Below are 27,262 nucleotides of genomic sequence, written 5' to 3' on the forward strand. Positions count from 1 at the left end.
TCGAACTGCTGACCTCAAGTGATTTGCCCACCTTGGCCTCCCAAAGTGCTGGGATTACGGGTGTGAGCTACTGCGCCTGGTCCAACATCTACTTTTCATTCCAGCCACATGGGCACTGCTTCGGCCCAAACACCTGTTATAGTCTGGCTACAAATTTGCCCCAAACCTTTTTCTCTTTCTGTATGCATGCCATTCAACCCACATTCATCACATAAATGGAAGCATTCTGCCTCCCAGAAGCCTCCTTCACAAGCCCTATACTGTGAAATCCTAGATTAATGGATATACTATAGTATACAGGACATATTTACAGGCATATACAGTTTTACTACATCTACTACAGTATACAGGATATAATTACAGGTATATACAGCTACGTCTACAAGTGTTTTTTGTAGCATTATTCACAATAGGCAAAATAGAAAAATAATGCTAATAAATAATGAAAATATACATATATATACACATACATGCACAATGAAATATTCTTTATTTTTGAGCCTCAAACAAAAGAAATCCTGTCATTTGGAACAACATGAATGAACCTGAAGGATATTATGCTAAGTGAAAAAGACAAATATGTATTCTCTCTTATCTAAAATAGTAGACTAGCTCACAGAAAGTAGCATGGTGGTGCCCAGGGATTGAATTTGGGCAAATGAGAACTTGGTCAAAGGGTACAAAGTTTGGTCATGCAAAAGTGAGTAAGTTCTAGAGGGCTAATGTACAGCACGGTGACTATAGTGAGCAATACTGTCTTGTATACTTGACATTTGTTAGAAGGATGAATCTTTAAAGTGTTCTGACCACACCAAAACCAAAAAAAAAGTATGTGAGGTGATGGAAATGTTAACTAGCTTGATGGTGGTCATGATTTCATAACACATACATATATAAAATCATCAATGTGTACACCTTTCATATACACAATTTCTATTTGTCAATTGTGCTTCAATCAGGTTTAAAGAAAGCCAGATGAAACACATAGAAAAAAATCTGCCATTGTGATTCTGGATCGGTCTATTTCCATTTTTTCATTTTTTATGTATGCTGAAGATTTGATACTAGCTGTATGTGAGGTTAGACTTGCAATATTTTCCTGGTGTGTTGATTCCAGTAATCATTATTTATCTCTACTAGTGCTTATTGTCTCAAACGCTGCATTATTTCACATTAATTATGCTGGCTTTTTAAAACTTTTTTTATTCTTTGGTTAGTTATTGCCTGGTACATCTTTCATTCTTTTTCTTTTTCTCCTTGGGCCATAAAATCGTATTGGCAGGTCAGGGGAAGAACCCTACCTTCTCGTCCCCCTACCCAGGAGATGCCCTCTGAAGGAGAGCAGAAATCCCGGAGCCAGGCCTCAGAGGGCCTTAGAGGTGGACAGGTTGTTGTAGTGATCCTCCTGGCTATTGAGCAGGCTGCGGTAGGCGGCGACCTCCTGCTCCAGCCGCGACTTGATGACCATGAGCCACTGGTACTCTGATTCTGCCGCTCACTGTCAGCTCGCACATCACCCAGCTGGGCTTCAATACCGCCGACCAGCGCCTGGATCTGCGCCAGCGGGGCCCCAAAGCGCGCCACGGTTTCCGCCAGTGTGCCTTCCAAGGCAGCTTTCATGCTCAGCTGCGACTGCGGCTCACTCTCAAGACCCTGGAGGGTGCCCGCAGGTCAGTGACATTGGACCTGCTTATCTGAAGGGGCTCCGTGTGGCGAGCACGTTCTCGGTTCAGCTCCTCAGTCCTGCTGGTAAACTAGACGTCGCGTTCTTCCGGTTCCGTCCTTCCGGTTCCGGCCGCCATGACCTCACGTTGGCTTCGCACGTCACTGAGGATCTTGGCGAGAAATCGGTTCCAGGAGCCGCATCCATCTCCACACAGAGCTGGCCTCCCGCTTGGCCCGCAGGCACTGACTTCCTCCTCGTGGTTCTTCTTCAGTCTGGCTAGCTCTTCCTTCAGGCCTTGGATCTGCATCTGCAGGCGGTCCTGCCTGGGTCAGCTCGCCCAGCAGCGGAGCACGTTGATGGCTGCCGAGGCGCATGCGCAGAGCCGCTGTGTCGCAGCCTTGGTCCGGAACGCTCTGCAGCCAGACGGGCGCTGTGGGTCTGCAGGACGGTCCTGGATCTTCAGTAGTGGCCCCAAGAAGCTTGTCCCGCAGGCCCTCATGGCCTTGTAGTAGCGGCAGTCGCGGATTTTCACCTGCAGCTCGCCGTCGGCTTCCTCCAGGGCGCGCACCTCGTCCAGGTAGGAGGCCAGGTGGTGGTTGAGGTTCTGCGTGGGAAGCTTCTCGTTGCCCGCCGGCAGCCCGTCGGACCGGCCAGGACGCCGCCGTCTGCCCAGGCGGAGGACGAGGACACGCCGCGGCTGCTGGAGCCCAAGCGCATGCTGGGTGTGCTAAAGGCGCCCTCCACCCCAAAACGCGGGGAGCCGCCGCCCAGGCTCCCGAAGGACAATGTGCTGGACAACTGGCGACAGCCGTAGGAAGTCAAGGTGAGGCGGAGGACAGACTGGACCCTGGTCCCAGGAGCTGCGATTGGCGGAAGGGGCCATGTCTTCCATTCTTTCATAGCCTCAGTCTCTCTGCATCCTTATGCTTAAAGGTATCTGCAATCATAATAAGGTATAATCAGATCATCTCAATTATTTTACTAGGAGCACTTAGTTCAATTACATATTTTATTGATAGATAATATTTGTATATATTTATGGGGCACATGTGATATTTTGACACATGCATGCAATGTGTAATAATGACTGATATAATTGGGGTTATATGTTAGCTATAACTTCTAACCATATTCTTTTTGGATCTTAAGTTTCATGTGTCATATTTATTCTTCCATTGCGTCTTTTAGAAATATCAAATCTTTATTTTTTCATTTTATAAACTTGTTTTGGTGTTTAAACATTACAGTATGTACTCTTGCTATACTAAAGTTTAACACAAATTACTTCTCTACTTCATCAATATTGATATAACTTTATCTTCAACATGATTTTTATACATTTACGTTTTGGATAAATTTAAACTGTATATTACATTAAAATTATTGCTCAGTCAATATTGATTATGACTCATTTGCATATTACCCTTTGGGGTTAATGTTTATCATTCTTGCTTATATTTCTGTGTTTCCTTTTGAGATAATTTATCTATGGCTGAAGAATTTCGTCCACTTTTGTTTGTTGGAAAAATTATTTTACTATCATTTTTTATAATTTTTGTTACACTCAATCTACATCTAGTTCACCCCTATTACTGAGACACGGTCCTACTGGGCTCTTCATTGAGAAGCAGGTAGATATCTCTATCCTCAGCCTTGAAAGCATTTCTCCCAATATTAATGTGGCTCATTAACTTGTGTCCTCCATATCTTTGTTCAACTATAACCAGAGTGAAGATTAGCTTAACTCCCTATATAAAATGTGACCTATTCAGCTCAAGATTTTCCAACACTTTTCTTCTGATATACTGCATGTCTTCTTCTCAATTACCAAATTTATTTTCTGTTTACACCCTTTAAGTGCTAAAAAGATGAAGATTTTTATTTGTTTTGCTCATTGATGCATCCTCAGTTTGTAGAACAGGGCCAGGCACATTATAGATGCTCAGTAGTCGTCTGTTGAATGAATGGATGAATTGAGGCCTAAAGGAAGATAATATAGTCATGGAAAGTTATCTTTGCATCCTCATACTTAGAGGTGAAAAAGAGCATTCTGAAGAGGGGAAAGCCCTGTGAAACCTTGGGTATGGAAAGAGCTATAGTGTTTCCAGGGTTGGAGTATGGCCCTCCCAGATGGAGAGGCAATACCATGTAGAAAAGGCCACAGACTCCACAAGAGGTAGCACATGTAGTAGTCAGGGGCGGGGACAGTAACCTGCCTGCCTGGGCTTAAATCCCTGTTGAGCATTTTATAAGCTGCATACCCTTGGTCAAGTTACATCAGCTTACCCATGGAATCTCAGTTACATCAACTGTAGAGTAAGGCTAATAATAGGCTGTGAGAATAGAAGTATTCCACACATGTAACACACTAAAAATGGTGCCAAATCATAATAATCACACAAGTTGTTATAATTATTACATTATTTGTTAAATAAATTAATAAAATACAACCATGCGTGTACATTAAACTGTTATTTGAAATTGTATTCGTAGCATGTGTCACCATTGGCTTGAACAGGGAGAAGTGTGAGAAACTTCCGTACTTCTCTGGTTAAGAAAGACTATGAATAAACCAATTCTACTCCAGACAAACGTTCCGGATAACCCATGTCTCTGATCTAATTTTGGGAGGTTTGACTTATATGATCGCAGAAAATAAGAACTTGATTGAGAACATATTCTAGAAATTCTGTTGAAAGAAAAATCTCAACTGTACATTTAGAATCTCTGAGGTTTTGAAAGTGTTTAGCCCCAAATGCCTATGGAGAAATGAACCACCTGCCCCTGAGGATTCCCTGCTTGGGGAAGGTCAGGGAAAGCCTTAAAAGCTGTTTTGTCACCTGTGAAATGTGGATGATTTTAACTTCACCCACAGAGGGTGAGGGTAGGATGAAGTGGTGAATGAAAACTGTTTAGAACAGAGTGGATGCTGAGGAACAATCTGAATATGTTGTTATTTCATACTCATCACTGAGCCCATGCTGATATCAAAACAAATTTTCTATGTGGTCTAAGGTGCTCAAGCATCATAAACACAGATTTATTTTCAGAGTTCTCAACTGTAATCCTTTTTTAGGACTTTTGGCCCAAGGTACTGGACTAGAGATCAATGCTATGAGGGAACATCATCTCAATAGGAGAGAAGAACATTGGGCTGAAACCCACTGAATAGCAACTAAGGGAGTCAGACATCACCATAGTATGCCGATTGTTTGTTAGAAGAACGCCTAACATGAGGAGAGAGACACTAAGGAAGAGAGGACCAACTTAAGTTCTGTCACACTTTAATATGAAGCTTTCTGCAATCTCAGCACTCTTTTGAAAGCCCCTGTGACATCCTTATTCCTGAAACTGTAAATGATAGGATTCAAGACAGGTGTAAGGATAGTGTAGAAAAAGGACACCATCATATCTTTCTCAGGGGTGTGGTAGGAGCTGGGGAGCATGTAGCTGTAAATAGCAGCTCCATAGAAGAGGGTGACCACTGTAATGTGGGAGGAGCAGGTGGTGAAGGCCTTTTTCCTACCCTCAGCTGAGTTCATCTTATGGATGGTGAGGATGATAAAGTAGTAAGACACTGAAATGACTGTCACAGGGATCAGGAGCATGATGACACAGCACAAGTACATGAAAATCTTATAAAGTGAGGTGTCTGAGCAAGAGAGCTTCAAAACAGCAGGGACCTCACAGAAGTAGTGCTGAATCTCATGGGATCTGCAGAAGGGGAAGGTCATGGTGATGGGAGTGAGCATGAAGCCATCCACTGAGCCCACGACCCAGCAACCTGAGGCCAGGAAGAGACATATCCTATGGTTCATGAGCACAGAGTAACGGAGAGGTTGGCAGATAGCCACATAGCGGTCATAGGCCATGGCGGCTAGAAGGCAGTACTCTGCTCCTCCCAGCTGCAGGTAGAAGTACATCTGGGTCGCACACCCAAGGACTGAGATGGTCTTCTCTTTGGCCAGCTGGTTCACCAGCATTTTGGGGACAGTGACAGAAATATATGTCAAGTCTATGAGTGAGAGCTGGTTTATAAAGAAGTACATGGGAGTATGCAAAGAGGAGTCAATGTGGATCAGAAGTACCAATATGATATTCCAAGACACCGCCATCAAAAATATACTGAAGATAAGCAAGCAGAGGAGGCCAGGGTGTGAGATCTGGCTAAAGATTCCCAACAGGAAAAAGTCATCACCTAGGGTCCGGTTGGCCAGCCACATGTTGGAATGATGGGTTGAGGTGGCTTTACCTGGAGGACAAAAGTAAATTTTATGTTATTTATAATCATGTTGCACCACACATAAGTATGTTTGCTTTAATTTAATTTTTAAAAATCAGTGAAACAATTAGTTTATTTCTAACATCAATTCTGAATTTGCACTAAAAAGAGATAGCACATTAGATTGTGAATCTGATTCACCATCTAGAATGATAATATTTATATTCTCAAGATGACTGTACAACTGAAAGTAAAATATTTCTTACAGGAGATTATATAGTCACTAATATTTTTTGTTATTTTTACTTGTATATGTTTACATTTGTTATATTTTCGAGTGTTAGTATCTTATAGTTGCATGTACCTATATTGCTCAAATCCCATTCCCATGGGATTTTAAAGAGCTAATAATGAATATTATAAGTATTTCTACATATTTGACCTTTAAGAGTCATTTCTGCAAAAAAGGATTAGTAATACTTGTGTTTTTTAATATTAAATATCTTGTTACAAATCTGTGCACATACAATATTTTAATATTTAAAAGTAATATCTTAAGCAACCAGCAATTGTACACATTTTAAACATAAAATCTCAAAACCTTTATACAACAGTTACCAATTTAGTGAAATATCTTTAGATGTATTAGTAAAGACACTAGTACAATTTGTTAATTTTTTCTAAAATGATTTAAATGCTTTTACCTACATGTGATTTTAAAATATATTTTTATACTTACACTTAACCTATTACAAAGGTATTAATTTTGTGAGTTATTTATTCATATTTTCATGATTTCCATAATGATGCTTTAATTTGTTGGGGTTCTGCCAATCTTTCAAGATATCAAAAAAATTATGGCTATCTCAGATCAATGATGCTTCAGGAATCAGCATTATCATCCAATCAGTAGTTTATTCTGAGGTGATTGGGCTGAACCTCACTTAGAATTTCTTGGTCTGAACTGTCTTTATAAAGTGAAAGTAAAATGTAATTCGATTTCACAAGCTCACATGTTTTCTTACAACCTCTCCATTTTGCCCATAAAATCTTGGTGAAAGGAAGTTTGCCTCAATTTATACTTTTCTTATTGTGACATCCAACATATTTATTATATGTGGGTTAGTCATCCTATGGTTTCTTTTCCTAATGGTTAAAGCATGGGGTCTCTGACATTGGAATTTTCTTTTCTTTCCTCCTCCCCCTCCCCCTTCCCCTCCCCCTCCCCCTTCCCCTCCCCCTCCCCCTCCACCCCCCTTTTTAAGACCACTCAAGTGCACTAGTGAGAGGGGAGGAAAAAGTAGAACAAAGAATTCTGTGAACAGTCAGTTAAGATAACTCATTATCTTCAGATCATCCAAGTTCCAATTTCTTCTCAGAGCATCTAGTCAATTAATCACTTTGTAATAGACTGTGGAATTCTTCTTCTAGCTGGTTATTTTTGGAGATCAGTGGTGCTGGTCAGCACTTTCCTGTTCATAGCATTTTCTCTCCCTTGTTCAGAATTCTATGATTTACATATGGATCCCCATTATTATTATTTTCTTCTTAGATAAGGAAAATGCATATCTATTCTTTATAAAATAAAGTTTTAGGTATCATTAACGTTCAGTATCTTAATAACAGTTGTCAAATGTTTAAATAAAACACATTATATTCATCCTTTTTATATTGCAATTTCTCTTATGTATCCTTTTTTACATTACAACTTACACTTTGTATTATTCTTTGTTATCATTAACTTAAAATTTGTAAATAAGAATTATTGTAATTGGTCATTATTATTTTCTTTTTTATTTCAAGCATTTTTCCCTGGTCAAGACTAATCTCCTTGGATTCTTTTTCTTTTGTTTTAGAGCTACTTAACACAAGGGGACACAGAAAGCATAAGAATAAAGTAATGTCAGTTTTTAACAAATTGTTTTATTATGTTAAAAGGTTTAAAACCAAAGGGGACTGAAGGTATTTTCAGTAAATAAACATCATATCATTGGCCATAACAAATGGTAGATTGTTTAAGTCAATTGTAATTAATAAATTAATTACTAGACTAATTAATTAAGAAACTATTTTTTCCCAGAGCAAAAAGTAATTTTCTAAGTATAAAGGCAAAATAAAAAATTCCCAATAAACTTCAAAAAATTGGTAAAATCATTCAGTAGATTGTAAAAGACAACGAAGCAAGATTATTTATAAAGATTTGAAAAAAAAATTATCGTCCAAGAATGAAGCATATACATATCCAGTAAAGTAAAGCAGGATAGAGGCCCTTCCTCTCAGATATCCAAGAACTTAGAAAGTGGAGAATCCAGTTAAACCATTTTGGAAATTCAGTATCAGCCCATTTCCAGCCAATGTCAGTCAAGGTCTATCCCATAAAATAAGACGAAACAAGTGCAAAATGTGAGAGTCATGGTATACGTGGGCTGAAGTAAAAACCTGAGACAAATAAAACACACGTGCCAAATCGAATGGTAATCATCCATCTGTATCACATAATGTCTCAAAGAAAAATCAAGAAATAGACATAAAAGGGGTAAGGAAAAGTAGACTCAATGGAATTTCCACAGTTTATAGGAGATAAGCATTTTCACTTATTGCCTGGCTTCCCAGTGAAATAAGTAAAGTATATTTAATGTCAACTCCCCAAAATGGAGTCCATTTAGGGACAGTGTCCAGGATAAGACTAGTGCCTGTTAGAGCTGATTAACTCTGGGTAAGAAGGCCCTGTTCCAAATTGAACAGGTGGTTTACAATGAGTACAATTATGCATATCAGTAGTGAGATGGACATCAGCTAGTCAGGGTGAGCATATCTCGGGTTTATCCAGGAGAACAAAAGTGAGAGTGGATATAGCATTTCTTGGCCATGTAGTTCAATTTACTGTTCTTCCATAGACACTGAAACAAGGAGACCCAGTTTATAAAGCTGCAGAACAATAAATCTCCTTAACCAAATCAGTTAATTTGTATACTTCTAGGAAACCAGTGACACAAGCACAGACGGCCATGTAAGACAGAAGAACAGCAATTAGGTTCATTCAAAAGTAATACAATATTTTCAAGCTGAATTGCTATTTCTAAAACTAAAGCTTCATGATGAAGCAAGCAAACTAGTTGTCACAGGCTTCAGAGTAGTAACATCTGCACTATAGGAAGGAGAGGACCCCTCCTTCTCCTTCTTGAGTGGGCATTGATACTCCAAAGTGATGTGCCATGCTTCACCAAGGAAGTAGAATTATGTTGCTCACCATGAGGCTTAAACCTCTATCAACCATCTCTCACTCATCCACATGTTCCTCATTTATGATCTGGGAGATCAGTTTTTAAAAACAAAGGGAAAAAAGGAAGAAGGAAAGGAGGTTAGAAGGAAGAGAGGTAAAGAAAACTGTAATATTCAACATTGCTTCGATTTTTAGAGAAAAAAGTTACGTCAGATTTGCCTGGAAAAAATACCACCAGGAAGAAAAGCCTCAAGATCTGAAATCAATTATTTTTGGATTTAGCTCTCTTATTTTCTGAGGAATGTTGCAAGTCACCTAAAATTTTTGAGTTTTTTTTTTCCGTATATACCTGTAGGGATATATACTATTTATTTCTACAGTCTAATTAATAGGATTGCCAAGAGGTTCAGATATGATAATATGCATAGCAAGTACTTTCTAAATTATAGATTTGTGTGTAATATTAGGTTAAATACGTTTATAATAAATGCTAGTTATTTTATGTGATCTATAATGATTAATATATAATACATAATTATATATTAGTATATTTTACTAATTAATGTTATATTTGCTGTATTAAATATTATGTATTAACTATGTTATATTGGTAATTAATTATATCAATTGATAAATTCTATAATGCATATATTTATGGATTATTAATTATTAAATATCAATAATAAATTTTTAATTTAATGTTTGATAAATATTTCTTTCTTAGTGAACCAAAGGAAGAAATATCATACCCTGAGGAATTTTATTTCCAATAAGATGCTTCCAGTATAGCTGTTTCGATGAACGAAAGCCTTGTCATTTTTATTTCGATCAATCTGCTCTACGATCAGTGAAACACCAGCCTGCTTTTCTGCGAAAGAATTGCAGATGATGCAGCACTGATGAAGTTGATATGAACTTGAGGGCTCTCCCTGAAGAGCAGCTGATGCTACTGAGTCTAACTTGTGGTCTTGTGACCACAAACTTGAAGAATGATGCTCTCCACAGGGACCCCTCTCAGGGCTGTGGTGGCCTCCCTGAGAGCAGTGTTGGAGGAGTCTCTCTTTAGCCTTTGTTGAATTATAGGACCTGATTCTGTAGACTTTTTTAACTGCCTAACTCCTATAACCCTCCAAAGGACAATAAGTATCTACTAATAGCATACAGACTTCACCAGAATGTTTCCTTGAAGACCACTTCTCTCACCGGTCAAATCATTGCATCATCCTGCCATGAGGGAAAAGAGTGAAACAAACCCAAATTAGACCATTGATAACACATTTAATAGAGTATATTCTTCTATATATGATTACTGGTTTTCTTAGTAATGACTGATCACTGTAGAAAGTTTAAAAACTAAATATTATTATAAAAAGGAGAAGTAACAATACATACTCCAGAATGCCAAAGATAACTAAATAAACAGTTTGGATTTTCCTTTTTTTTAGCCATTTTCATATAGTTAATATAATTAATATGATTTTCTTCATACAATTTCATATCCATTTCATTTGTCTTTGAAAATATTATGACCACATCTTAAACAAAAGTATGTTTGTACTTGAGTATACATAAATGTAAAACAACTAGATATTTGTATTATTTCTAATTGTTCTTATTTATGCCAAACATAGTTGTGCATAAGAAACTATTATGTAGTTTCTTATGCACAACTATGTTTGGCATAAAATATAGAAACTATATAAAATATAGTTTCTATGTTTAGTTTCTATATAAAAATATAAAAAACTATATTTTTTAGTTTCACCTACATTAGGCATTTCTCCCAATGTTATCCCTCCCCAATCTCCCCCTGCCAGCTACCCCTCCCCTAGCTTCCTACTCCCAACAGACACCAGTGTGTGATGTTCCCCTCCCTGTGTCCATGCGTTCTCATTGTTCAACACCCGCCTATGAGTGAGAACATGCAGCGTCTGGTTTTCTGTTCTTGTGTCAGTTTGCTGAAAAGGATGGTTTCCAGATTCACCCATGTCCCTGCAAAGGACATGAACTCATCCTTTTTTTAATAGATGCATGTATTCCATGGTGTATATGTGCCACGTTTTCTTTGTCCAGTCTATCACTGATGGGCATTTGGGGTGGTTCCAAGTCTTTGCTATTGTAAACAGTGCCACATGAGCATACGTGTACATGTATCTTTATAATAGAATGATTTATAATCCTTTGGGTATATACCCAGCAATGGAATTGCTGGGTCAAATGGTATTTCTATTCCTAGATCCTTGAGGAATCACCACACTGTCTTCCACAATGCTTGAACTAATTTACACTCCCACCAACAGTGTAAAAGTGTTCCTATTTCTCCACATCTTCTCCAGCATTTGTTGTTTCCAGATTTTTTAATGATCACCTTTCTAACTGGTGTAAGATGGTATCTCAATGTGGTTTTAATTTGCATTTCTCTAATAACCACTGATGAGCATGTTTTCGTATGTTTCTTGGCCACATGAATGTCTTCTTTTGAAAAGTGTTTGTTCACATCCTTCGGCCACTTTTGAATGGGTTTGTTTTATTCTTGTAAATTTGTTTTAGTTCTCTGTAGATTCTGGATATTAGTCCTTTGTCAGATGGGTAGCTTGAAAAAATTTTTTCCCATTCTGTTGGTTGCCAGTTCACCCTAATAATTGTTTCTTTTGCTGTGCAGAAACTCTGGAGTTTAATTACATCCCCATTGTCTATTTTGGTTTTTGTTACCATTGCTTTTGGTATTTTAGTTATGAAGTCCTCACCTATGCCTATGTCCTGAATGGTATTGCCTAGGCTTTCTTCTAGAGTTTTTTATGGTGTTAGGCCTCATATTTAAATCTTTAATCCATCTGGAATTAATTTTTGTATAAGGTGTAAGGAAGGGGTCCAGTTTCAGCTTTCTGTACATGGCTAGCCAGTTTTCCCAACCATTTATTAAACAGCAAATCCTTTCCCCATTGCTTGTTTTTGTAAGGTTTTCAAACATCACGTGGTTGTAGATGTGTGGCATTGCCTCCGAGGGCTCTGTTCTGTTCCATTGGTTGATATCTCTCTTTTGGTACCAGTACCATGCAGTTTTGATTACTGTGTCCTTGTAGTTTAGTTTGAAGTCATATAGTGTGATACTTCCAGCTTTGTTCTTTTTGCTTAGGATTGTCTTGGCTATGCGGGCTCTTTTTTGGTTCCATATGAAGTTTAAGGTGGTTTTTTTCCAGGTCTGTGAAGGTCAATGGTAGCTTGATGGGGATAGCATTGACTCTATAAATTACTTTAGGCAGTATGTCCATTTTCATGATATTGATTCTTCCTAACCATGAGCATGGAATGTTTTTCCATCTGTTTGTGTTCTCTCTCATTTCCTTTAGCAGTGGTTCATAGTTCTCCTTGAAGAGGTCCTTTACATCCTCTGTTAGTTATACTCAAGTATTTTATTCTCTTTGTGGCAATTGTGATTGGGAGTTCACATATGATTTGGCTCTCTGTCTCTTATTGGTGTATAGGAATGCTTGTTATTGGTGTATAGGAATGCATGTTATCATGTAACACCCACAAGGAAAACTCTTCAAGGACTTCCCACCCCACTCAACCAAATTCAAAGTGCCTTAAGTGTTGTTGTTGAATCTCACAGAACTTGGAAAATAGAAGTTTCTGGCCATAGATGTTAATGAATCTAGTGTCCCATTTACAAACTTAGTGTCCTGAGAGTGGCACAGGAATGTTCTTTGATGCTAAGTATTTAGAATGTATTCCCTGTGAGTAGTTTTGTAATGCTTGAAACTCCACCCATTTATACTCAGTTCTGTTCAATTCACTCACCATTTATTATGGTCTAGTATTTGACAACTGTACTCAAGAGTGTAAGAGATTCAAAGATAATATTAGCTCTGTAGGGAACCAGCCCCACATCCCACCCGTGGGTACCCTGAGTTTGGTGGTGACAAAGGAATGAGAAAAAGACAGATTAAGAGTGAAAGGGACCATGTGACCATCAGTTTTTACTGGAGGCAGTGAAGGCCCCGAGCACTGATCTCCCACTGTATTTATTGGTTACAATCACTTTGATCTACAGGGTAGGGGTGGAGTAATGGTGGGGAGAGGGTGATGTGATGGTGGGGCGAATCACTGAGCCAGAACTGAATCAGTGAGCTGGAACTGGTGAGTCATTCTAAAGATTGATAACAGTGGCAGTTTGGGAGTTTCACAAAACAAGAACATGTGTTTATCTTTAGCTTATTATCTATGCACTACTGATGGAATGCAGGCCTTACAAGGAGTCTGCAAGCCTGGCCACATCATAGTGGTATGAAGGGGTTTTATGTCCTTGAGCACAATGTTTATGGTGACAGAGCTGAGGTCACCCTGCACCAGAACATCAGGCATGGGGAAGTTTACCTCCCCAGAGGCCTGCTGCAGTTTGCTGCGGTTTGTTGTTCCCAGTTTGTATGTTACTCACAACCAATTTATGTAGGCACTGTGTAGGTCCTTTCTCCTTTACTGCTTCTCCCAACAATCTTACAGTTACATGGGGTTAATACTATAATAAAAAACATGACTAAAGTGTGTGCTTTATCTTCTTTGCCACTTGTGCATTGGCATTCTTTTACTCTATTCCTACAAAACTAATCACAGAATTTTTGACTAAATATTTGATAGCTTTTGTAGATTTTTTTTCTCATTTTGTATTGTTTAAACATGAACAAATATGAAGGAGGTCTAGTTCAGAGTGAAAGGTTGCTGTGAACTCTAAATTTGGAGTTTTTCTTCCCTAGAGAAAATAAACAAGCACAGATAAATTAAACTTAATAATAAATGAGTTTATACTTCACTGAAAGGTCTCTACATAACAGTAAAATGTCTTTCCTTTGCTCCCCTTAGGAGCAAGAATCCAGATAGGGTGAATCATCTTAATTGCCAATAGTAAGTATACGTTGAGAGCTGACCAAATAATCTCTAGTGAAACAGGGCAAATGGAGGCAGTTCTTAGGAAGCCCTATCCTCTTGGCAATGAATCTCTAAGCATCACCTGTTGCTACTTTCTGAGCTGATGAGCAACATGCAAATACCTTTTTGAATGCCCCTATGACATCCTTGTTTCTGAGGCTGTAGATGAGGGGATTGAGCACAGGTGTGACAATGGTGTAGAAGGCTGACACCACTTTGTCCTGCTCAGGGGTGTGGAACGACTGCGGCAGCACGTATGTGTAGAAGGCAGCTCCGTAGAAAATGCTCACCACAGTCAAGTGCGAGGAACAAGTGGCGAAGGCCTTTCTGCGACCTTCAGCTGAGCGCATGCGGTGGACGGTGAACAAGATGAGGGAGTAGGAGGTGGAGATGATAGAGATGGGGATGAGCAGCATGAGGACACAGCAGGTGTACATCAGAGTCTCATACAACAACGTGTCAGCACAGGCCAGTTTGAGAACTGCGGGGATCTCACAGAAGAAGTGGTTGATGCTACGGGAGCCACAGTAAGGGACATTCATGGTGATGGGAGTGAGCAGAAAGCCATCCAGGGAGCCGCCAAACCAGGCGCCAGCAGCCAGCAACACACACATCTTGCGGTCCATCAGGACTGGGTATCTCAAAGGGTTGCAGACAGCCACGTAGCGGTCATAAGCCATGAGGCCCAGTAGGAAGAACTCAGAACCAATCATGGTCAAGTAGAGGAAGATCTGGATGCCACAGGCCACAAAGGAAATGGTTTTCTCTTTAGAAGCCATGTCTGCCAGGAGCTTCGGGACAGTGGTACAGATGAAAAGGGTGTCCATGATGGACAGCTGACTGAGCAGAAAGTACATGGGGGTGTGGAGGCGAGAGTCCACCTGGATCAAGAATGTCATGACCAAATTTGCAGTGACAGCCACTACAAAAACAGCCAAGATCACTGTGAACACAACCCCCACAGCCTCACTGTTTACCAGAAGCCCCAGGAGGATGAAGTCAGAGGATGACGTGGTGTTCTGCATTGATATTGCCTGTGACAGTTCCGGGGAGAGGGAGACACAGCACCAGGCGGGAAGCAGGAGAACACATTCAAGATGGGGAGAGTCTGCAGTGGAGATGGCCCTTTGGAGGGTGTTGGTCAGGAGGAAGTTTTCCAGAGTAGAGGCTGGGGAAGAACAAGTAGACTGACATGCACACCACAAAGCAGACACTGCGGCTGTATTTCTCTTTGTCAGAGAACAGCTCTTTATTGTGTCTGTGTTCATGCTGTTGTAGGTTATGGTAACTGCATGATAAAATTGCTGTATGCTATAACCAAGAATGGGGTTTTAACCATGTATGTTCTGTCCATGCTGCTTTTCTTGTATCCAGAAAGTTATCTAACCCATAGTAGGGTAAAGTAAATACTAGTTGGAAAAGAAGGGATGATGGATTCATTGATTGACTAAATGGATAAAGGCAAGTGAAGCAAATAACTGAGGAAATGAAGGGTTAGGATAACTTTTGCAGCTTCATGAGTAAAATGTTCCCTATGTCTCTGTTATTCTATTATTTCTTTTTCTTTATTTTAAAAATTAACCACATAAGTTTAAGGACTACGTGTGCAGTGTCATTACCTGGATGTGTTGCACGGCAGTGGAGTCCTGACTTTTACTGTAACCGTAATTCAAATAGTGTAGACTGTGCACATACTGATTTCTCACCCCTCAGCCCCCTTTCAGCCCCCCGCTCTTCCAAGTCTTCCATGCCTATTATTCCACTGCTTATGTCTAAAGTTGGGCCTCCTCACTGTTCCTTGCACTGTTTTGCAAACCTTTTTGTAGATCTTTCTTCAGGTAGTTTTTAACCTTCTAAGTCATTTGCAAATAGCTTCCAGAATTAAATTTTTAAAAAGCAGTTGATGACACTAAACTGATTCCCTGCATGGCTCCCCATTGCTGCTGTACATTTGGGAGACAGGCAGGGAAGTTAAAAGTAGAATGTTGGCAGGTTAAAGCTATGTCAGCAGGAGACATATGGGAGCAAGGTTAGCCAAGCTACCTATCTGCCAACGTTTACCTGAACTGAGACCAGTGCTCAACTCAGGTGTAGAAAGCTACGGACCAGATATATAAGAATGTGATGGCAACGGGCCACAGTTTAAGAAGGGATCTTTTCTTTAACTTATATCAGGTGGCAGAAAGATTTAAATGTTAAAAAACAAAAAGGAAAAGAACCATACATGTAGTAAAGTAGCACCCTCTTCCTGCCACCCCCGTCCCCCGAATGGCAGGCCTCAGTGGCTTGAGTCTCAAACATTTGTGTCTGTAAAAATGAAAGCCCAGTCAAGCCCAGATACATGCTGCAGGGTTTTAAAAAACTAATTTGTTTTCCCTCACTCACATGTTGCTAGACACCTTGGCCCCACTATCCAGTGTTGCCAGATTTAGCAAATAAAAATATAGGATCCTCAGCTATATTTGACTTTCAGATAGTCAAAAAATATGTTTTAGTATAAGTTTGTAATATACTTATACCAAAAAAAAGGGTTCATTGTTTATCTGAAATTCAAACTTAGCTGGTTATCCTTTACCATGCTGAAGTCATACCTGGTTTCCCAAAGGTATCAGAATTGTAATGACATTAAAATGTGACCAATAGAATCAGTACAAACTAATTAATAGAGTCTAATACAAATATGTTATATATTAACATCAAAACTAAATTGGCTGACTCCCAATTTCCCTCTGATTGATATGTTCAGATTACTGTGAAAGTAGCTCAAGGCTGTGGCCTCCTTTGTCAGGCCTCCCAGAAATACTCTGTGGTCAGAACTCTATGTCAGTGAGTCTCAGCCTCCTGATCCACTCCTGATCCTTTAAATTCTATTCCATTTCTCAAGGATAACGGAACACAAATACTGTCTAAAAATATGTTCTGCTAAAGTTCAAAAACATAAAGGAAACACTGTATTTGAGACTCCCAAAACTTCCTAATAAAGTTAACCCACACTAAGAATAGAGTACATCTCTTTGTCATTTAAACAAATTCAAACATTTTTATCCAAAAAGTGTAAAACAGTAAAAGCAGGCCAGGTGTGGTCGTTCATGCCTATAATCCCAGCACTTAGGGAGGCCGAGGTGGAAGGATCACTTGAAGCCAGGAGTTTGAAGTGAGCCTGGGCGACGTAGCAGAACGCGTCTTTATAAAAATATAAATAAATTAGCCAGGTGTGGTGGTGCATGTCTGTCACTTGCGCCTGGAGTCTGAGGTTACAGTGAGCAATGATTGTGCTACTGCACTCCAGCCTGGGTGACAGAGCAAGACCCTGACTCATAAAATAAAATGAGTAAATAAAACATTTATTTATTAACAAACTAGCAATTAAACGTGTAGTATTTCTCATCATGTCCATGCCAGTAGTCGCCTGGCTTAATCCATCGTTACACATTCACCTGGCTTGTTCCACAAACTTTCCCACACTCTCCCTGCTCTCTCCCGTGAATCCCCCAGTCTAGTCTCAGCACAGCCACTGCAGTCACGCTGGGACCCTGCATCACACCAGGTCACTTCCGCTCAAACCCTACAGTTGTGCTTTCGATCACACTTTAAGGCCCATTGCGTTCTGAGCATTTTGTCCTCTCAAGTGATCTCCTGCTTACTCCAGTCTGTTTGTGCCTGTGATCCAGCTACCGTGGCTTCCTCGCTGGTCCTCTGTCCCCACTTGGCAAGATCCCTGAGCCCAGGCCTTTGGCTCTGCTGCTCCCCTGGCCTGGGGCTCCTCCGGACCTCTGCGCAAGGTCATCCCCTCCTGTCCTACAGGGCGTTGCTCAAAAGCCACCTTCTCAGAGGGGTCTATTCTGCACCTATGGCTTGCCTTTTCTTAACACCATCTGACACACTATACTTTGTGTTTACCTCTTCACACTAGAAAGTAAGCTTCATGGAAATAAGGATTTTTGCCTATTTCGTTAACTGTGTACTCTCACCATCTAAAGAAATGACTGGGATGTTGTAAATCTTTGTTAAATAAATCATTTTTAAACACATTCAACCAGCAAGAAATGCACATTACTTCTATGTTTTTTTTTAATATGATAAGCCTCTAGTAAAATTCCTTCAAAACATCTCCTGATTTTATAAAATGTGTTAAAGAGAAATAATATTTTAATGCCAGGTACTTATGATAATCTTCACTGCAAAATAAAATGAACATAAAATGGGATCCATCCACATTTTATAAAAAGAAATTTAATTCTAGGAAACAAATAAATCACAAGTTTTTAAGATCAAACAGCAATATAACTTATACTTCTAAATCATTCAGGTTTATATATAGTACAAATTTGAGACAATTACTCTCTGTGGTTTAAAATAAATACACCTAGTTATAGAGTAACTAAGATGTCAGCATAATTCACAAAAAGAGGAGTGACTCGCCACTTCCTCTGCCCTCTGATTCTGTCCTTGCTATGACAGCTCTTCATGCAAGTAGGTACCAATTAATAGGTTAAAGATAACTTTAGATTCAAATGTTATTATATATCCAGAGATTGTATTGTATTGTAGATGTTCATAAGAGAGTTTGAATTCACTTTATGTTAAACAGATAAAAAGACAGAAAATTATTGTCTATGATTTGTTGCAGTTGCAGATTTCCATCTGCCTTCTATTATCAGAAAAATTGTCTTAAATAATGCCATAGGGCTTGTTATTAACTTGCTACTTTGTTAAATTGAATGACAGTGTAATAGACTTAGTTTAGTGTTAAATGAAACCAAGTGTGGGCAGAGTAATCTTCCACCTCCAGCAAAGGTCCTTGTCTGATGTCTCTGGAACCGGTGAATATGCTCTGTTACATGGCAAAAAAGACTTTGCAGTTATGATTAAGAATTCTGAGATGAAGTGATTGTTCTGAGTTATGCTGCTGGACTCACCGTAAATGCCACGGTCTTACAAAGGAAAGAGGAGGCAGGAGAGTCAGAGACGTGACTTGGAAACAGGTCGGAGGAATTCAGTCAGTCTCTGGGTTTGACAATAGAGGAGACCCCAAGCCAAGGAATGTAGGTGTCCTCTAGAAACTGGAGAGGGCTAAGAAATGGATTCTCTCCTAAAGCCTCTAGAAAAGAAGGCAGCCTCCCCAACATCATGAGTTCAACCCAGTGAGAACCATTTTCAACTTCCGATCTCCAGACTGTGATATTATCAACTTTGTGGTAATTTGGTACCACAGCCATAGGGAACTTCTATGCCAATAAATAACTTTCTTAGTTTTTAAACTAAATTGAGACATGTTGCAATGATAAATTGGCCAGCACTTGCGTGGTGCTTACTGGGTCCCAGGCATCATGGCACATGTGCCAGTGTTTTGACTTGCCCTTCACAGCGCTCCATGGGGCCGACCACTGTAATTATCACCATCTCACAGCTGGCAAGTCTGAGGCTCAGAGAAGTCCAGTGGGAGAGCTGGATCCAGGCTCAAGGACTCAACTTTTGTTTTTCCTGCTCTCTGCCACTAGTCTCAACTGCTCCCCAAGGACACAATATCGTTTTGAGCATCGCTTAGGTTTACACGCAGCCAAAGAGAAGTTAAATGAATACAGGGTAAAAGGCCATAAACATGCTCAAGACAAATTTGAATTTCTGATCAAAAGTTGTCAACAAAGTAATAAAGTGACAAAATGAAGTTAACAATTTTCCAGAAACTAAAAAATCTCCCTAACTCCTGGGCAATTCTCAGTCATTATACGCCTGCCTGCAGGTGTCTGGATTTATAATGAGGTCCATGAAAAAACGCCCACCAAATGTACCCCGAGAAAGTTCTTGCAAATGCCATACTCACAAAACTCACTGTTGTGAGATTGCTGAGGGCATGACTTACCTCCCAGCAGACATTATCATGCCCATTTAATAGGCATGTTCCCAGCCCTGCCCAGCATCACCACTGTTAACAGGGAGCACTGTATGCACTACTCCCTTCAGAGGATTTGAGATTTAAGATCACTGTCATGTACATAAGGAGGGAGTGGCGGACTTCACTTAAGAATAATTTCAACGTTTCTTGCATAAAGAAAAGACAAATACGTATTTAGGGTCCTTGCTAGACTTTATGCTTTCTTCTATTACAATTTTATATTGCATAAATATAAATGCTTATTTATTGTGTAAATAAAACAAATATGTAGAAGCAAGGGTTCAGTATATTTTATATCCATATTCCTCACCTGAAGACAGACCCCACAGGGAATCTGATTCCCCCTCAGCTTTGGTCATCCGGTCCCTGCTAGACCAGCCTAACTGGCATCCAACAGCAAATGAACGTGGGTTTTATCAGCACATTGCTCTGAAGAGGGACCTTGTCCCCAGGTCATTATTAGGGTTAACAAGCTGGCAGGTGCCCATTGTGCCCCATTTTGTTTTGAGACAGTCTTGCCCTGTTGCCAAGGCTGGAGTGCAGTAGGGTAATGGTGGTTCACTGCAACCTCCACTCTGGGTTCAAACAATTCACCTGCCCCAGCCTACCAAGTAGCTGGGATTATAGGCGTGCACCACTATGCCCAGTTAATTTCTTGTATTTGTAGTAGAGATAGGATTTCACCATGTTGGCTGGGCTGGTCTGGAACTGCTGGTGATCCACATGTCTTGGTCTCCCAAAGTGCTGGGATTACAGGCATGAGTCACTGTGCCCAGCTGCCTCTCTCCTTTGTAAATTGTTTATCAGTTAATATCATGGCTTAGCACAAAACACCAGCCCAGAGGTTAGAAGATATGGTTCTGAAGCCCCATCTGCCTCTTGCTTGAATGGGGCAAAACTTTGCTGTGAACATCAGCTTGTTTATATCCTATGGGGTGAATTCTTTCTCTAAATACTTTATGAGATTTTGTGAAGATCAGAATCAAAATTAGATAATGTAGTTAAATATGTCCTCAAAATTAGGGACAGTCTTCTCTTTATTTGTTCCTCATTACCTGGATTAGTGCATTGTTTCAGGTATACAACAGATAATATTAAAATTAACTTTTAAGTTATTAAATAATATATATTTTATTACTAAATTAATATATTGTTTTAATAAAGAAGCAAATCTGATGACCACAAATTACCTTATACAAGAATTTGGTCAGATGACTGGGGAAATCCCTGGTCACTCCCTTTCACGGTGGAACTAATTTTATGTGTGAAGGGAGGGGCACCTGCCACATGTAAAATGAGGTTTAAAAATGTTTAAAAATTGTATTAAAGTAGAGCCTACAACAGAAAAGTGCACACATCAATAGTGGAAAGAATGATAAACCACCATGAAAAAAACATATTCAAGGAACCACTGCTGACTTTGTTGAACAGACTCTTAACATTGAATAAGTCACCTCCTTCAATGCCCCGATCACTAATGTCCATGACATCCCTGGAAACTTGTCAAAATGCACTTCATTTACTTACTGCTTTTCAGGTACACTGCTGAAATATCTGTCAATGTTAGTGTTAAAGATCCTTGTTAAATGTGCAAAGAATTAATCTTGGAAATATGAGAACAAAAGTCCTATTATATTTTAATATATAGCAACTGAGGAAACGGGAAAGAAAACACCAATGTCCCAGGATAGAGCAAAAATGCAACATGAATTGAAGGAGATTTGTAGAGGGAAGAAAGATCAGGACAGGTGCTCACTACGGCAGGAGAATGGAGAAGGGGGAAGGCATCAGTGCAGAGATACACAGGAATTAAAAGTGAATGGAGCTGAATTGAAATAACTTTGAGGATATTTCAAAAATGAATCCTGGTCTGTTTTTGCACTTAAAGGAATTAATCCCTCCAGGACATTCTTCCATCTCTTTTCTATGTGTTTGTTTGTTTGATTTCAGGATAAAGTTCAAATTATTAGGAAACTTCTGAATCAAAAACAACCGAGGGATTCGTATATCGAAGGGAATATTCTTTATCTTCATCAGCAACAATGGAGGAACATTTTTCCTTCTATCTCTGTGTTGACACTAGAATAACATAAGGCTGAATTACCTTTTCTTAGTATTTACTTGTAACCACTCAAAACTTTGTCCGATACTTTTTAACCTTGTATCAATAAAGAAAATAAACACCAGGTCCATCAATATTTATTTTTTATTTCTCATATATCAGGACCTTACACACAAGAGAAGCTAAAGTTAAATAAACGGATGGTGGAAAAGTCAGTGTTGCCTTTGCTTAGTTAGAATTCCACCAAAGTTGCACATCTATCAAAGCACCACACTTAACTCCAACTAATTACAAAAGAAATACTTTTCTTTAGCATATCAGTGGAGGTGTCGAGAATAAGAAAACTGATCAACTTATTCCAAGGGAACTAAGTTAGCTAAAGACACGTCTTGGTTTATTCATTCTATGTTTATTACTACTTTATTCAAGTGTAAATGGCAGTTTTGTGGGTAAGGCCATGTAATAATCTTAATGGCATAGTCAATTTTCAATCAATCAATCAATCAATATTTATTAATTTCCAGGAATATATTGGACTCCATGTGAATAAAGGCATGGCAAGTATTTAATATAATTTCAGAGGTAAGAGATAAAATAAAAACATTGATAAAATGTAATTAAGAATACAGAACCAAAAATACGATAGTATCACCTTCATAAAAGTTTTCTAAATAAAATTAGCACTGGAAAATATTTTACTCATATTGAATGTTTTAAATTAAATCATCAAGGAGGTGGCAAATGCTCCTTGCAATTTCCACCCAAAAGTTGGCCAGCAATACAGACACGAAGGATGGATGACCACATGTAACACATAACACTTTGAAGTTCAGGGCACTTCAAAGGGCTGCTTGGCTTGCCATGAACAGTTTATAGGGCTACTTGACTGAGAATGCCCTCTGAAAATGTTTCTTGGTGAATCCAGTAGAACAAATTGGCTAATGCAGAGATTCTCGCCAACCTTGCTATTGTTCCTAGATAATCCTTGCACAAGGATATTGCCTGTTTATATATTTGAATTGCTAAAAATGACACTGAAAAGTCTTCAGAACCAATACCATATTTTCTGGAATAGCTGTGTGTGGCCACATGCTTGTACTCAGCCCCCCACTAGTTCTTCCTGATCGTACTCGCCACTTGGATTCTCTGGGAGGGGCCCCATCTCCCTAGTACTCTCTTCAGCGCGGCGGCCACATCTTTATTCCTCAAGCTGTAGATGAGTGGGTTGAGCATGGGGGTGAGGACGGTGTAGAAGGCGGACACAACTTTGTCCGTCGCTGGAGTGTGGTAGGAGTGGGGCAGCACGTTGGTGTAGAAGGCTGCCCCGTAGAAGATGCTCACCACCATCATGTGAGAGGAACACGTAGCAAAGCCTTTGCGCCGGCCCTCAGCAGAGCTCATGCGGTGGACAGTGAGGAGGATGTGGGTGTAGGAGACAGAGATGATGGACAGAGGGATGAGCAGCATCAGCACGCAGCAGGCGTACATCAGGGTCTCATAGAGCGACGTGTCTATGCAGGACAGCTTCAGCACAGCTGGAATCTCACAGAAAAAGTGATTGATCTCTCGGGATCCACAGTAGGGGAAATTCATAGTGACAGGAGTCAGCAAGAACCCATCCAAGGAACCACCCACCCAGGAGCCGACTACCATGAACAAGCAAATCCTGCGGTTCATGAGGAGAGGGTACCGTAAGGGGTTGCACACAGCCACGTACCGGTCATAGGCCATGAGACCCAGCAGGAAGAACTCCCCTCCCATCAGAGTCAGGTAGAGGAAGATCTGGAATGCACAGCCCAGGAAGGAAATGGTCTTGTCCTTGGACAGGAGGTCCTGGAGCATCTTGGGGATGGTAACACAGACGTAGATGGTATCCATGATGGACAGCTGGCTGAGCAAGAAGTACATGGGCGTGTGGAGGCGAGAGTCCACATGGATGAGCAGAATCATGACCACATTGGCTGTTATAGCCACCACAAAGATGGAGAAGACTATTGCAAAGACAAGCCCCGGGAAGGCAGGGTGGGTGATGAGGCCTATGAGGACGAAGTTAGTGTGGTTCTGGAGAAGAGCTTCCATGCCCATGTTCCATGACAGTTCCTTGGCCTGTAAAGGCAGAAATCTGGTAGCTTATTTAATGACCTGATATTTAGAAAGAGCCCACCAGGAATAGTACGTTAGAAGCACCATGAGATAAAGAAAAGAACGTCTACTTCAGGATCATTTGAAACCCCAGTTTCAGTATCAGTGATCTGTATGACATTGGACAGAAAATTAATCTCTCAACTAACTCAATTTCATCATCTGTGAAAGGTCATCATAGGTCTATACAGGCTGGATGTGAGATGTAAATGAAATAATTCATGCAGTTCCTCTTTTAGAATCTGCTTTATTTTTATTCTGAACTATTTTCTGAATACATTTTATAATCTTACCACTTTAGATTGAAAGTTTCCTGAGGGTGGTTACTGTCCTTTATTTCCCATTTTTGCCTGGCAATACATGCTTTAATTGAATTTAAATTGCTCTCTGCATCTCCATTAAGATGATCATATTAAGATAATACAATTATGACTTAAGAAATTGATAGAAAATATCAGATAACTGACGTTTTTGGCTTTTGTTGTCACTAAACAGCTTTGTGAAAGTCTGTAACATCAAAGCAGTACAGACGACCTCACTTGAGGGTCAGGAGCCACGGTGTCATGTGGTTAGACTTTTGTGCTGCAAAAGGAGTTCATATTTTAGGCATGGGTTGCTTTGAGTACTTGTGTCTATTTGTTCTCATGGAATAATTTGGCGATCATAAATCTTGAAGGAGGAGCACCACAAACTCTGCTTCACAGCAAGGCTTTAGTTTCGTTATCATGGTGGCTTTTCTGGTTGACACAATGAATTCTGCTAAAATTTTATGACTCGGTACTGCATCATGTCATTCAATGATGACCTATTCTTCTCTTAAAATACTGTTTAGCCAAAATGTGAAAGTGGTATGATAAATTTAAGAGTGGCATTCTATACCTGTCCTAATGTTACATTATCCTAGGAATCCACTGCTAGTTGGATTTTTTCCTCCTTAAATTTATTTCTCTTCCATTTTACTGATCCTTCATGTTTATAAGTAAAAATAACTACAGATGGTAAAGACATTTCTGAACTTAGAGGGAGGAAGACACAGCAGTATCAAACGTTCTTTGAACTAAATGGAATGAATTCTCATGTTTTTATTCTTGAGTAACATGAATGCATGTCCCCTTGATATTTTCAGGGATACTGAGGGATGAATCGTTCCTTTTTGTTATGGATTTTGGTGTATTTCTTCCCATTATAGTGACAGGATTACTGAAGAAACCCATTTATGTAAAATGTTTTGGCCACTAATACTACAAACACATCTGAATCTTTAGTTTCCAGATTAGTCAGATTTACAGTCTCCAAAGCGTCAAGAAGGAATAAACTCCCCTTACGCTGAAGCAAAAACAATAGGAACAATAGAGACAGTGTTCCTTCTTAGTGCTCATCAAAGGTGGAGAAGATGGGGATATGAGCAATAGGCCTAAAAGATGAGTAAACTCCTAAAGGGAGAAAATAAAAATCAATTTTTGTGTTGGTCTGTGCTGAAACTTAAATTTATCATACCTTGGTTGAGAAGGAGAAAAAACAACCCATGAGCATCAAATATTAACTCCCAATAAGCTTGATAAAAGTCAGCTACTTTTGCCTTCTCTGATAGGTGAAAGATTTTCCTGTGATAGCTACAGCTTTGAATCATGGGTCAAGAGACAATACTTAAATATAAAATTCAATGCACAACAACTTTTGCAATAACTCGCTGGAAATTAAAAATATTAATTTGGCAGACAATAAGTTTACCTTGACCAACATCTATTATTTCCCTTAAATGCATTATAGATATTATATATTAATTACTATAGTGCTAAATTAGCTTACAATCATCCTTTTAAAAATACACTTTGAAAAACTGAAATAGGCAAGAATGAGACAAATGAAAATGACCTAAGAAAATAACTAATTACTTTTGAATCACAACATGAGCCAGAGCGTTGTGTTCCATGTAAATAACCAGACTGCACTTCACACAAGGTTTTCAAAGAGGGGGCAAAACACTCTATTGCCTCAAATGTCTATGATGAAGGAATGAAGACATTTCCAACTCCTAGATCTTATGTCAGTATAGATCCTAGAAGAAGAAAGTAAAAAAGCTGAAACAGGAGAAAAATATGATTTTAGCTACCTTCCTTAATTTTATACAACCAAGACTGAGTTAAAAACAAAAACAGAATTAGATAGTGGTTGCTTGTGAGTGTGTTGTATGTACATGTGTGTGGAGTGTGTTCATATGTGAGAGTGTGAGCATGGTGTGTGTTTGTGTGGGGTGTGCATCTGTGAATGTGTGGGGATATGTGTAGGGAGCTGACCTTGCTAAAGAGCAGAACACTACACTGCTTAACACAAAGGAGCAGTTCACTCATTTCAATGAAGCCAATATTTAGAACCAAATGCAACACATGTCCAAATGCATGACTAATACTGTTCCATAGGATATTTATTGGTCATTGCATGTGGGCCGTGAAAATATCTGCATTATGAACAAAATAATATGTGATCAGTTACTTCTGTTTACATCAGTTCCCAGAACCTAATTTTAACATTAGGGTTCACACTATTGTTTAACACACTGTGTGGTTTGGCTTATTCACATATACAAGATGCTGGATTCCACTCCCCCTCAGGTAGCCTTTCCTCCGCTATCATCATTCTCCACTGTTCAAGACCCTTTAGTTTCTTTCTATTTCCCTCATCAACTAGTCTTTTCAAACAAACAAAAACAAAAAAGGCTTTTGAAAGAAAGGAGGGGAAGAGAGAGAAAGAAAATAAGAAAGAGGAAGAGAAAGAGCAAACATTTATTTGCATGATTTGAAGCTTCAGGCCTTTCTGCTGTTCAAGGCAGGGAATGCTTTGCCCCCAGTGCAGGTTAGAACATAAGCCAGAAGCTCCTGACCCCAGGACCAGTTATAACATACCCAGTGTTGCCACAGAATGATCTGGTGGGAATGGGAGGGTGGGAAGATGAAGCCAGGGGGTGGAGGACACTGTGCCCAGGAGTGCTGCATGGCTTTTACCTTCACACTTGGGGCTGATGGGGTAAGGGATGAGTGAGCTCGCAGAGGCATTTATTCTGCCTGCGGCCTGCCACACGGAGAGAAGAGGGAGAGGGAAACCTTCTGGTTGCAGAATCTCTCTGC

General features: G+C 39.6%; 3 protein-coding genes and 1 pseudogene across 3 annotated transcripts; all 4 read right to left on the minus strand.

The window, feature by feature from the left end:
- Positions 1 to 1,363: 1,363 nt before the first annotated feature.
- Positions 1,364 to 2,566, minus strand: LOC108315770 (annotated as a pseudogene).
- Positions 2,567 to 4,119: 1,553 nt separating this feature from the next.
- Positions 4,120 to 5,915, minus strand: LOC108315785 (olfactory receptor 2T10). The gene has a single exon (XM_017545332.2). The coding sequence runs from the start codon at positions 5,887 to 5,889 to the stop codon at positions 4,951 to 4,953; it is 939 nt and encodes a 312-aa protein (XP_017400821.1). The 5' UTR covers positions 5,890 to 5,915; the 3' UTR covers positions 4,120 to 4,950.
- A 7,647-nt stretch (positions 5,916 to 13,562) lies between these two features.
- Positions 13,563 to 15,202, minus strand: LOC108315852 (olfactory receptor 2T11). The gene has a single exon (XM_017545427.2). It carries the CDS (start codon positions 15,060 to 15,062, stop codon positions 14,109 to 14,111), a length of 954 nt encoding a protein of 317 aa, XP_017400916.1. The 5' UTR covers positions 15,063 to 15,202; the 3' UTR covers positions 13,563 to 14,108.
- Positions 15,203 to 22,121: 6,919 nt separating this feature from the next.
- On the minus strand, positions 22,122 to 24,094 carry LOC108315853 (olfactory receptor 2T2). The gene has a single exon (XM_017545428.2). The coding sequence runs from the start codon at positions 24,078 to 24,080 to the stop codon at positions 23,106 to 23,108; it is 975 nt and encodes a 324-aa protein (XP_017400917.1). The 5' UTR covers positions 24,081 to 24,094; the 3' UTR covers positions 22,122 to 23,105.
- Between the last annotated feature and the right edge of the window lie 3,168 nt (positions 24,095 to 27,262).

This window comes from Cebus imitator, unplaced genomic scaffold, assembly GCF_001604975.1.
Source record: "Cebus imitator isolate Cc_AM_T3 unplaced genomic scaffold, Cebus_imitator-1.0 Scaffold179, whole genome shotgun sequence".
NCBI lineage: Eukaryota > Metazoa > Chordata > Mammalia > Primates > Cebidae > Cebus > Cebus imitator.

Bases quoted from the DNA above. Each gene is read 5' to 3' on its own strand.
- LOC108315785 (XM_017545332.2), bottom strand. From the start codon at position 5,889: ATGTGGCTGGCCAACCGGACCCTAGGTGATGACTTTTTCCTGTTGGGA.
- LOC108315852 (XM_017545427.2), bottom strand. From the start codon at position 15,062: ATGCAGAACACCACGTCATCCTCTGACTTCATCCTCCTGGGGCTTCTG.
- LOC108315853 (XM_017545428.2), bottom strand. From the start codon at position 24,080: ATGGGCATGGAAGCTCTTCTCCAGAACCACACTAACTTCGTCCTCATA.